The sequence below is a fragment of the Amphibalanus amphitrite genome, unplaced genomic scaffold, assembly GCF_019059575.1.
Source record: "Amphibalanus amphitrite isolate SeventyFive unplaced genomic scaffold, NRLGWU_Aamphi_draft 001661F_arrow, whole genome shotgun sequence".
Classification (NCBI taxonomy): Eukaryota; Metazoa; Arthropoda; class Thecostraca; order Balanomorpha; family Balanidae; genus Amphibalanus; species Amphibalanus amphitrite.
The window spans coordinates 60,684-73,802 of NW_024883154.1; the positions used below are offsets into that span (position 1 = coordinate 60,684).

Consider the following 13,119-nt stretch of genomic DNA (forward strand, 5'->3'; position numbering starts at 1 on the left):
CGGCCGGCAGTCCTCCGGAGCACACGTGCCATCTCCTCCGCCACACCGCCGCCATGCGTGCCGTCTGCCTACTGGGAGTGCTGCTGGTGATGGCGGCAGGAGCGTCGGGCCGCTGCCGCCGCTTCCCCGCCATCGAGACGTTCGATATTGACTCGGTGAGTACCGACATTTGGTGAATAGGTACAGATGGGACCGATGTTGGGTGTGGATGCATGGCTGGCATTGGGTGCAGAGGTAGGCCTATGACTGGCAGCGAGTGCAGAATGCAGAAGCAGGACTGTGTCGTTTCGATCACGCAAAAATATTAGGCACATTATGTGTTTACGACGTTCCAAACACTAGCTCTCGTTGGCTTGCCTCCACATGACGCTGAAACCGAGGCAAGAAAGGCCGATACGGGCTGATAACCCTGAACTCCTCTTATGAACTGATGCAGCCTAAGGCAGTGCCAAGACAGGTAGAATAGTTAACTATCTAAAGCCGCTAAAGCCTATGATTTTCGAAATTGTATGTAATGAAAAATACTAAATGCGCTCACTCGTTTATTAGGAGACTTGTATCAAAACAAGGCTAAATCGGCAAAGGCGAAGTTGCGGCACTTCTCAAAATATGCAAATTCATTTTGGGACCTCCCGGTTATCAACGATTTCGTTCTTTTCCCCTGTATCAAAATTTTGACTTTTCAAATGCAACCCGGTGCCGATGAGACCAGTCTGATGGAGGACTTCCCATCAATCAGTTGTGCGGCTCTCGAGATCGCCATGCAAGTAAATCACCGCTTATGATCACTGATCTATATGTAGATGTTTATGTTTATGAAGTAATTATTTCTTTATAAGTAGGTACAAAAAGTTCCTTGTTCAAAACTGCGTAGAATAAAAGACCAGAAATTTCCAGCAAACTCACTCAGCTTTCCTTACGCGTATAGCAGGCTTTTCTTCCCTATCTCTCAAAGAGCAGATAACAGCGGAGAGTGGAGACACGTGGGCTATCATCTGAAATGCTGCTCTGGAGGACAGCGCTTATCGTGAAAGCCGAAATGCTGCTGTGATGGACAGTCCATACTTGAAAACTATGCAGCTCAGTCGCGCATTCAGTACCTAATAAGTTGTGTCATCGATCCTCAATCCTTGAACCTCGAAACCTCGTTCCTCAAAACTCACAAGTTTAAAGACTGTTATTAGTTACTTCTACCTATGTATACTTTACAGTCTTGTTTGACTGATACTACGCATCAGTTGGCGATGACCCTAAGCTTCGGTGCTCCTGTTGTGTGCGCTGATGCAGTTACTTGGACGGACCGGTGCTAGTGTCTTGTGTTTTATTGCAGTCGCCTGGCGTGAGTAACACTTGTGTGCGTTATTGCAGTTACTGATAGGATTGGTGCTAGTGCTGTGTTATGTTATAGTTTAAGTATCAGGTGCCAGTGTTATGTTGCAGCATGTAGGTACTGCTGTGTGTGCTGCTGCAGTTACCAGGGCCAGTGCAAGTGCTAGAGGTTATGTTGTAGTCACCAACAAGAGGCAGTTTGGATACTGTTGTGTGTGCAGCTGTAGTCAGTCGCCAATGTTGTGTTTGACGATTATCACTATAGCGGACGGCAGGTATTTGGGGACAAAAATGATCCAGTGAACGTCTTTTTTGTCTAATAACATTGAGGTTCAATTATAAACGGTCAACACATAATTCAACATGAACAACATTCTAACATGGTTTACCTACGACATTACCTTTTTTGTATGCGACTACAGTCGATAATATAGTGTGCTTTACTGTTGTCACTAATGTTTACTGTTGGGTTTCATATAATGGTCCCAGCGCGCAAAAAACTGGTTCAAGACAGTGATTTGTTACCTGCGTTTAAGCGCAACGGCTGCTTCTCAGAGTAGAATTTTAGGAGAGTTAAAGAAAAAGTGCATAATCGCAGCCACAGTTGATTCACGGAAACTACTCCAAAGCTTTCCGATGTAAATCTCTAGTCATCGTTGGAGAGATGGCGTTGAGTAATGGGAGGACAGAACTGCGTTCAAACGCATCTCCTGTACCATCGCTCGAGAGCAAAAGTGACAGGGGCGGACAGAAGTGACCGGTGCAGATTGGGAGAAAACGACCGACGGGAAAGAGATAGAGAAAGGAAGGAAGAGAGAGAGAGAGAGAGAGAGAGAGAGAGAGAGAGAGAGAGAGAGAGAGAGAGAGAGAGAGAGAGAGAGAGAGAGAGAGAGAGAGAGAGAAAGAGAGAGGGAGAGAGAGAGGGGGAGGCGGTGAGATCCGAAAGGTGACAGGATTTAGGAGTATCCGACGAGCACTAAGTGCTCACCGTGACGAGAGGTTCCCGCCTCCCCCGCACGAAGCGTGACGGTTGGTTTCTCACGCTACCGGCGCCGCTGGGGGTGTGTAGTATACTACGCTATCTCCTACAGGAACTGCTCAGCCGTGACGCGGAGGGACACTAATCGTAACTCGTGCGTTGCCATTAACAAAACATAGGGCTATTGGTGAATAGGCTACACCGGTTGACGAAAGAATGCCCGAAATTCGCACGCCCGAGCGAGCGTGCTGGTCCCGAACTTCCATGACCCCTCTGTGTCTGCTCGTTTTTACATCTTACGTTTCCCCATTTCAGTACCTGGGCCGGTGGTACCTGCAGTACATCTACACCAACGAGGCAACAGTACCGCTGTCACAGTGCTGGAGCTGGCTCTACTTCAAGGACCGAAACGACAAGCTCAGGATCCAGACTAGCTACGTCAACAGCCTGTGAGTAGCGATTGGAACTGCGCAGCGCAAGTACAATTCGGTATTCAGCTTGAGAAAGGGCACCCAATGGGCGCTTCTTTATAAGGCGATATCTTTCCAAACAGCGTTGTTGCAAAAGATCAGCGACCAAAAGTCATTGGAAATCACAAAGTTTATAAACACTATGCTACGCTCAGTTCAAATACTTACGTTATCCTACCCAAAACGCGATGTCGTTGGCACGTGAATCTCCGCTCGCCCGTCCCGTGCGAGCGACTTTCTGCCCGTACCGTCTGTCACCAAATCGATGTACTGTCACCAATCGAGAGCTCAGCTACCCTTATCAGTCGCGGACTCACGAGATGAATGCGCGTCCGGCCCCGGACGAGGAACAATGCCTGGTGAACGCGAACAATGTTCTGAATACGGCGGCTGAGTGCCGGGGTGGCGCGTGAGGGGCTTCTCAAATACCGACTGTGTCTATGGGTTTTATCCGAACACCGACAAAGTGGCCGTGACAGAGGGAGCTATACGGTGACCCGTATCACACAAGCTGGCACTTAGGTATTTATTGTTAACATCGTAAGGGCAAAGTCAAAGTGAAGAGCAGCATATTAGTTTAGACCATCCCAGCCCCTAGGTTCCAAATTGCACGCACAGTCATTTCTTCCACACGTTTTTCCCAACTCTGCGCGTGGTCGGAACAATAAAGAATCACACAACCCCACAAACAATCGTCGTCTAAATTTCGTTTTGTTCTCAGCGATCTCCTTAACCTCACCCGCGGCCGACACTGGCGGTTTCCGTGGATCACTCCCGACCCATTACCCTTCTGGGCGGCGGCCTTTGTCCTGACGCCGACCCGCTTTCCCGCCGGAAGCGAGGCGCAGAGGCTGGCGCCCGGTCACGGCCCGAGAGACCCATGCCGTGCAGCTCGGGACACAAGTGTGCTCTCCTACTCAAAAACCACCGCGGGCAGGCGCCAGTCGCGTGAGCTGCATCCGCGCCAGGCTAGAGAGTGTGCCAGAGAACAGAAACAGTGCCGCCCTGTGTGTAAAACGCGGAGGAAAACACCGGCTTCCAGGTCAAGTGGCTATTTTGGTGTCCGGGAGGCTCATGAGATCACAGATGTTCGAACCACGATGTAGACCAGAGCATTCCACCTCGAGTGATAAAAACCCATATCCAGCTGTTGCGAACATAAACGGTTGGAGCCTGCATGGTTTCGGATATTCAATCGAACGAGTGCCCTCTTTGTGAACAAAATCAAAAATTTCACACGAGCTGTAAATCATTTCGATGAAAACAATCAGCACTCGTGTTTCATTTCATTTTACCTTATTGTAGAATACGTGTTTTCAACTTTTCAATCAAACCTGGCTGTGCACCACCGCATCGGTCTTGGGATGGCACTTCCGGACCGAAACAGGAATGTTGCCCTGCGACAGAACGCCTGACTGAATGCACGTCTCCGTTTCAGAACCAACCGAGTCACAAACTACCAGAACCGTCTCTGGATGAAGAATCCGTCGGAGCCATCCATCATGCGCTACAAGCAAAACTACTTCCTCTGTGAGTATCCAGTCATGTAAGCGGACTGACACCCAAAATATCAGTCAAAGTCAAAACCACGTTCACCGTTCAATCAACAATGACGGATGACCACTTCCGGTAGAAGATCTAAGCACGTTCAGCAAAAGTGTAGTCTTTTTTTAATGTCATTGCCTAAATTTTCAAATAGCCCTTCCGCATCACGCCTCACCATCATCACATCTCATTATATCATCTTACCACATTAATCCATCACAATCAACACCCCGGGGCCGGTATTTCCCACCGCGCCCCGCCCCGGGTCACACCGCGGGGCCCTGCCGTCGGGAGCCGGGAGGGTGCGCTGGCCGGGCTCCCCGCGGGTCGCCGCGCCGGCCGGGCCCTTTCACCGGCCGCCGCCGGTCGTGCTCCAATAAAGGCGGCGGTGATGAGCCGCCGTGGCCGGGCGGGGCGGCACGCACCGTCTACCGTGACACGGCCTCCGACCGGCGCCGAGGCGCCTCCCGCGGCTCCACTTCTCCACGGATTTTCACTTTTCGAGCTCGACAAAGAGCTCAATCGGCTTTCGGGTGGCAGGCATGACAATGAGCACTCGAACGCCTTCTGAGAGAAAGCGCCAGGGACTGTATGGCTTCATTCGTCATAGGAGTTATTCCTCACACAGAGGTCCTCCATGACGTTATAATTGGATCAACTGGTAAGATTCGGGTCACAGCCTGTGTCGTTTTCCGGTTATTGTTACCGAACCGACACAATGTGATCGACCAGTCAGGCAGGTAGTCACGCTGAGCACAGAGAGCTACCGTAATACTCCACTATCAATAAAAAGCTGAGGCATGTAATCCGAGGTTTGGCGAGAGGCATCCCCAATCAGCACACAGCTTCAAAATTGTAATGTCACATAGAACAGTGCAAATAGTGACCTCACTGACCTTAGGTCAGGTCATTCCACACGGGCGATTCCAGGCACCCGATCAAGAAGGTCACATCGAGCCGTGACTGCGGATGTGCCGTGACGCGCTTACCCGTAACACCGTCACCACCTAACGACATCACGCCGACACCCGCATGACACGGCGTCACGGGGACAGACGCCGCGTCATCTCTTAAGCCATTTGTTATCGTACCTCGTCATCACTCAGTCTCCATTCTAGTGGCGTGGCTGCTCACTTGTCTGATCTCTCCCTCGCTATCTCCCTGAGCACGATCATCTTACGAGGCACTCGACTTCGTCACAAACACCCACACTCCATCCACGTTCTCTGACACATGCTTTGTCAGAGCGTCATAATAAAGATCGTAAGGTAGTGGTCTTCAAAAGCGGAGACAGTTCATCCTAATAATAGACTGTTATTACATTTGCGGAGATTCGAGTCGTGAGAGGTAATGCACCCTGAAGGCAATCATTTTTGCAAATAACATTGCAACCACGTAACGAACAGCTCATCAGACATTCATTTATCTGCATTCCAATTGTAGGCAATGCATAGCGTATTTATGATGCATTTCAAATGAATGAAATGCCTTTAGGAGTTAGTCTGACCTTTATCCGGTACCCAACAGCTCCCGTAGTCATTTTAAATCAGCAGCGATCCGTTGACCTAACAGATACGTGCAGACTAGCCATTACATGCTTCAACCCATGACCGCACCGGTCACAGCAAATGTGTCCATAAAGCAGAGTTTTACGCGCTCTCAGGTGACCGAATTTCCTCCACCCTCCACATTCATCGACACCTACACACTCGTACACGAGTACACAAAGGTGGGGCACAATCCCAGCCTCTCGTTCGCGCGAGTGGATCTGCATAACCGGAGCTGCGGTGACCGCCGAGGTCACGCTCTGGCCGCGTCCCGCTATACCGAGCCGTCTCGAGTGCTGTACCATTGTTCGGCGGGGCGGGCCGACGACAGAGCGCGGCGAACTTGACACGCGAGCCCGGCGCGGCTCCGTCTGGGGTGTCGGCGCCGCCACCCACCGACACACATGGGTCGGACGAGCGCCGACAGTCGCGACCCGGATCTGAGGCCAGGGATGGAGGCGGATTCACGCAGCGGCGAATCAGTCAAACGTGATGAGACGGAATGGGAAGGCGTGGACAATCTCTGTCTCACGGATGATATGAACAGGCGGGATGGCGGATTCACGTCATAGACGTCATTCACGGCAGATTCACATGACTGCCTTTGTTTCGTCTCCAATGCCGCATATTGGTAGACATTGCAGCGGTCCGAATGTTCTAATATGAGACACGAATTACCTAATGAAAAGAAGTCGAACAGCACACTATGACAAGCAGCAAGTGTAACAAAGCGATACAAGAGACCCTAACGGAACACCTATTAAACGCACCCTGTATTTTGCCACTCTGTAACGAATGCCTCTCATCAACCTGCTCTTTCCTGTCTTCATTAACATATCCTCCAGCACTTTCCGCCCGCCTCGCCCCGATTAAACACGTGTGGCGTGACTGAATTGCAAGGAACACAATCGTCCGACGCTGCGTTCCACCGGTATTCGTACAGGTGTTTCAAAATTCAGGTCAGAGACCGAACACCTACTCATTATGTGGCGGTAGTAGAATTTGCCACATCATGAACCGCACCCAGATCCGCGGCGCTACCGCAGTATCGAGTAGGCCAATGATGCGCAACAAAACTGAAGAAATGTGCTTGTCATTCTCGCATACAGTTACAAGCTAGCCTCACAGTGTCTATTAATTACCAATAGATATGCAACTGTAATTTCGAATGTCATAAAATGCCTTTGCGTAACAAGAACCGGAGTGATAAATCCTACCGTTTAACGAACGACATCCGTAGATTGTAACCACGTCCCATGAGATGCACTCGCATAGGTACGTAGGGGAGAGTGGGGCAAAGCGGCCACCCGGGGCAAAGCGGCCACCCATCGTTTTAGCCCTTCATAGCTGGCGTCAGTTCCAATTTATGGTTTCCAATTATATTTCTCTTCACGGTCATTCGAATGAGCCAGACCGGGGTTTCAGGCCCATCACCATTGTTCTGTGAAACACGGAAAAGCATTTCTTGCCAGGATACCAACTATGTTTAAATTTTTTAAATGTTATGTTATTTCATAACCGTTTGGAATTTTTATAAGCGTTCTTGTCCATGCATTGCATGGTTATCGTACATGCATTCTACCAATTTTAATGTTTTTTACCCCACTAATATCTAAGCTGGAATATTTTTGTCTCGGACGGTATGCGCGGGGCAAAGTGGCCGGGGCAAAGTGGCCACCCCCCAATTGGCCATAAGTTGTTTTCATCTGGATAAAAAACATTATTTATATTCAAATGTGTCGTCATGCATTCATCTTGGCCACTTTTCAGTTGCGAGAGTTACCAAATAATGCAATTAAATGTTTTTTTCATGAAAATCCTTTCTTTGTTTACCTACAGGTGGGATGCTGACAAAGCAAACATCCATCCTCGCTTAAACCTTGTCACCATCAAATACCCTAGTCGTACATGAGGCAACTATTTTGTTTCTCATATCGGGACTTGAGAAGACGCCGGTGGCCGCTTTGCCCCAGGGTATGGGGCAAAGTGGCCAATATGCATAGGTTTAAAGTTTTGTCAATACCTTCCATATGTGAACGCCTTTGGAAATAAAACGCAGTTGAAATAAAAGGTAACTTAATAGGGATCACATTGGTATAGAAAGAATCTTTTCAAGTTTAAAGATCAAGCGTTGGCATCGTGAGAAGCGTTAGGGTGGCCGCTTTGCCCCACCCTCCCCTACCTCAGCACATCCCACATCCATAACCACGCCCTCGGGATGCCTAGATCTAACCACACCGCGCAGAGCCTATTTTAAGGGAATTTGACTGGGGGGGGGGGCAACCTGGAAAATTGTCTTTAATAATCCATTAACCCTCGCCCGTATTGGTGTTTCCAGTAGCGAGCGTATAGGGGGGGGGGTCCGTTGGACCCTCCCCCTTGCCGTTTCGCCCCTGATCGAGCTAGAGCTTCGCGGAAAAAACGACCGTGTTGCCCGTGATAAAAGGAAGCCGATTATACCCAATTTTAAGGTCCTAGGTCATCGGTTGACCTTCCAGGTCAGGTCATTGACCCAAAAGTCGGGAAAATCGGGACCTGTTAGAGCGTCGTAAAGAGTGGCTGCTATGGTTTTTCGGGGTGCTGATCACGAATATCATGTTAGTTATGATCATAGATGATGTCTTCATGCATTTAGGCCAGGTCAGGTCAGGTCAGGTCAACCAGTAAGGGTTTTGCCGGGTATTCGTAGTAGGTGGCAACCGCCTCTGACAGCTTCGTAACATGTTACGGAGGCACCAAAACTACTTCGTAAATGGTCAAATGGTTGCTTAATTCGAATTCAGCTCCAAAAACTAGCCTAGAAAGTAGAAACATATAAAACTCGAAAATGTGAACCGAGGTCATCAAAGGTAAATGATCTGACCTGACCTTCCGGTGATCTTGACACCCACCCTAATGCATGGGAGCTACATCATATCCCATGTTTGAACGTTTGAAACCACGAAAAGACTGCAAACGCGCGGCTAATGCGAGGCGACATACGCCGAATCGCGACCTCGGCCAAACATGGTGCCATGGTGCTAGGCCGCCGGTGCATCTGAAAGAACTGTGGTGCCCCTGACAAGCCTGAAGTTCCAACGACAGGCCCGTGGTGCCCCTGACAGGCCCATGATGCCTTTGCGAGGCCGGTGGTGTCCACGTGAGGCCGGTGGTGCCCCTGGGCCCTGACAGGACTGTGGTGCTCCTGACAAGCCTGGAGTGTCCCCGACAGGCACGTGGTGCCACTAACAGGCCCAAGGTGTCCCAGTCCCTGCGAGGCCGGTGGTGTCCCTGCCAGGCATGTGGTGTCCATACTAGGCCTCTGGTGCCCCTGACAGGTCCGTGGCGCCCTTGCTAGGCCTATGGTGCCTCTGGCAGGCCTATGGTGCCCCTGGCGGGCCTGTGGTGGTACCCCTGACAGGCCCAAGGTGGTGCCCCTGCGAGGCCGGTGGGGCCCCTGGCAGGTCTGTGGTGCCCCTGGCAGACCTATGGTGCTCTTGCTAGGTTGATGGTGCTCCCAACAGGCCTGTGGTGCCCCTGACAGGCCGGTGGTGCCCCTGGCAGGCCTGTGGTGTCCCCGGGCCCCAAGAGGGTGGGGGGTCATGACCCATATGACCCACCCTTAGATACACCACTGGTCATTACTTACAGACTGACTCATTTGACATCCATTGCAAAACAAGTCACAGTAGTTACGTAGTATGTTTGTCACCCTGTTCCTTTATGCCCATTTTTATAGTGGGCAAATCTCGACGACTAGGGGGGCAATTCTGTTGAGTGCGGGGGCATTTGCCCCCCCCCAGTTAACATGTTAAAATAGGCCCTGACACCGCGTCTCTGTCGTCAGATAACCGCAACGAGGACTACCAGGTGATCGCCACCGACTACGCCAACTTCACCATCGAGTACCAGTGCTCGGGCAGCAACGTGCTCAACCGGAGAGGTAAGAACGCCGTCATAGGGGCGTCAACATCGCCAGTACCATAGCAAGAAAGCACTCCACCGTAGAGTGGAATGGAATCAATGCAGTTGCGTTTGCCCACGATAAAAATCCAAAACTGGTAAAAATTCAATGCATAGGATGTTCAATGCTGGTACTATGCACTGTGCCAGATACCGCAGTCATCCAGCATCTGGTGATGCTGCCCCTTGCGTCGTTGCAGTTTCCCCATCACTCATCGCCAAGATTACTTTACTACTCAGCGCTACCGCTCCCAATGTCGTCGTAATCTCTTATCCCTAGTGTTACCCTCAATGCGTCGTTGCAGTCTCAAATACGTCCTTGCGTCGATACAATCACCCATTGTGGCATTACCGCAGTATGCGCATCTGCAGTCTGCACCAGTTTGGTGTTCCTACTGTGCGCACGACTGCCCCTCTAACATTTGGTGCTATCGCTCTGTGCGCGCCTGCACTCTCCCACAGTTTAGTGTTACCGCCTTGTGCGAGCCTGTAGTCTCCCAGAGTTCGGTGTTATCGTCCTGTGCGCGCCTGCAGTCTCCCAGCGTTTGGTGCTACTGCTCCATGCGCGGTTACAGTCTCCGCCAGTTCGGTGATTCAACTTTCGCTCCTTCACTCAAAATCACAAGTCTTCCATTACATTCCATGAGACCGTTGAATGAAAGGACTCCATTTCAGGACGTGCCGGTGCTTTATGAATGAATCCTTTTTTATGAATGAATCCTTTTACGTAACGCCTCTTTCCGATTACCTGACCTGCCTTCAGCCCGACGGCACACATTTCCGGATCACCACTCCGACTAGCCCGACTAGCGTTGTTTGGGTACGGAAAGCAGGACGCCGTCAGTCACAATGACCACAAACGGACACACCGTGACGGCCCGTGACGCGTGACGCCGGCTCCGTGACGGCCGGAGGCCGATATGCGTCAATTCCGGTCCTAATGCTCACTGGGAACTGGACAATAGCGGCGAGTAACTAGAAGACGCGGCGGCGTCAGGACACGCTCGGGTGTCACTGGGAAGCGTCTGTATATAGCACAGTGACCCACCTGGCCGAGCGGCCTGCCGTCGTGGGAGCGACGACATTGTATAACGCCCCCAGGGCGTGTAACCGATGAGCTTCGTGGAAACCACGGGAAGTGACGTACCAGTTCACAACCCAGCGGACCGGAACACGTAGTAGCAAAACGGAACTTTGTGGCGGCGTGAGGTTCTCATGAATTATACAACGAACGTAAAGACAACCTCATTCACCCACCCTCGGGAGGATAAACCATTCTCAAAGCCCCTCTTACGAAACATGACCCTCCCGTCCTCGCCCCCTCCCTCCCTCCGACAGAGGCCGTCTGGCTGATGACGCGGGAGCAATACCCGCACCCGTTCGTACTGGAGCGCGCCTTCGCGGCCATGATTCAGCTGCGACTCAACGATGTGGACATGGAGCGGGCCTACCAGAGCTGCACTGTCAGGGTAGGTGCCGCGGCGAGCGGCCTCCTTCCTACATCGAGTGTCCGGGGTGGAGGGACGGCTTCTGTGCCGAGTCACCCACTGTTCGGCTGGAATCCGGCGCGGGTGGAGGGAAGGTGAAGATGGGGAGTGGACGGGATGCTTTTCTGACAGGGCGTCACTGAACGGTGAAACGCTGTCAGCTCTAATGCCACTTTCTAGCGCTGTTGTGGAGTTGAAGTTATTTGACGCCGAGAATCAGGTGTTGTATGGGACCATTAGCACTGCGCAGAAAGCGCTCAGAGCTTCCTAAAAGCACATTCTCTAGCATGTCTGTCACCGATAACAACCTGTCCGTGTTCAATAACATCGGTGCGCGGTGTTCGCGTTCACAGGAGACCAATCGGAGGAGCGACGCGCCGCGGACGTTCGCTGATTGGCTGACCGGCGGAATGACGTCACGGATCCAGCGGCGTGTTCAGGGCAAGACTCTGAGCGGGTTCATCAACTGGCTCGGCCTCTGAGATCGAACCGACCCCAGCAGGAAGCCTGAGAGCGGTCGTCGGAAACAGTACTGAGGTGGCTCAACGTAGCGAGAGGCTATTCAGCAGCTCTGTGGTGTTCAAAGTGAAGGACTGAGGTGGATTGGACACTCTCTCGCTGATAGTGGCGGAGTATTAGCCGCTGAGACGGCCCGGGGCGAGGAGTGTCGCCCGATCACCAGTGTATTGTTATTGTTATTGAGCGATGTGTTGTGAGAGCGCGATCTGTTAGTGTGTGGCTTCTTCCTTACAGTTGAAGGTACGGCCAAATCGCATCACTACGAACATTCATTACAAATGGAACTATAGGGAATCCAGCTAGCTGATCAGTCTCTATCACTGTCCAGGATAGAGAGCCCTCTTCGATGAAACACGCTACGCAAAACAGCAGCGCGACCCTTTGCAAAACGTAAGAATCTTGTGCAAAACATTCTAATTTCTAATACAATTCACACCTGACGGAACCCCACAGTAAGATCGACATCCGACACAAAATAGGCAGTCGACATTGGTACCTGACAATCCTCATTACGACTCCCAGTTCCCCCGACGAAAGCCGAGAGAACCAGCCACCGAACCCTTCTGCTCCAGCGCGCCAGGAAAGACAGACAGACCGTAGCGCCTCTAACAGGTCCCGTTCCGTCCAGACACGCGAGCCGTTCGGGCAGAGGTGTTTCACCTCCATCCATGTCGAGACGATCAACGAAAAAAGCTTGCAGAGAGCAGGCATCGCTCGCAGCGGAACAATCTCGTGAGAACGGGCGGAAGAGGCGCACAGTAAAGAAACGGGCGCTCATACCGTGTGGCTGATCGCGTGTAAGGACTGATGTCTGAGTGATTGGGATAATTTGTACCTGTTGTGAGCCCTGCATTGTTACGGTCGTTAGAATAATCGTGTTAATTACTGTTAACTTTGTTAAGTTTGCTGTTGCTGAATGCTGATGTTGTTAAGTGGCTTTTTATCAAGCCAAAACAGTTCTGTTGTCGAGTAGGATTTACGTTGTTGACTAGTTTTAAGGAGTTTTCGCGGCAGCTTCAGGCACGACAGTGAATCGATCCATTTGAACTCCTCAGCGTTCACGTATCATCACACTCCGTTATGCGAGGTACAATGAAGGAACCGGAAAGGTATTATCATTCAGGTCTGTATTAGTCTGCTAATATACATCGCCTCCGCCAGTGTGCGCTGTCCAATTCCGGATTCCCATTCCCGACTGTTGTAATATACGTGCTATGATCAACTCGGTCTTTGCAACATCGGTCTCATGCTTTCACCCTTTATCGCAGTAAGACAAGGTTTATGGCATTCTTTTCGAACAT

The 13,119-nt window shown here is 51.1% G+C and overlaps 1 protein-coding gene across 1 annotated transcript; it reads left to right on the forward strand.

Moving 5' to 3' along the window:
• On the forward strand, positions 1-13,040 carry LOC122374483 (apolipoprotein D-like). Its single transcript, XM_043353281.1, has 6 exons — positions 1-155; positions 2,624-2,757; positions 4,217-4,308; positions 9,697-9,792; positions 11,151-11,281; positions 11,653-13,040. The coding sequence occupies exons 1-6, from the start codon at positions 54-56 to the stop codon at positions 11,779-11,781; spliced, it is 684 nt and encodes a 227-aa protein (XP_043209216.1). The 5' UTR covers positions 1-53; the 3' UTR covers positions 11,782-13,040.
• Positions 13,041-13,119: the final 79 nt, after the last annotated feature.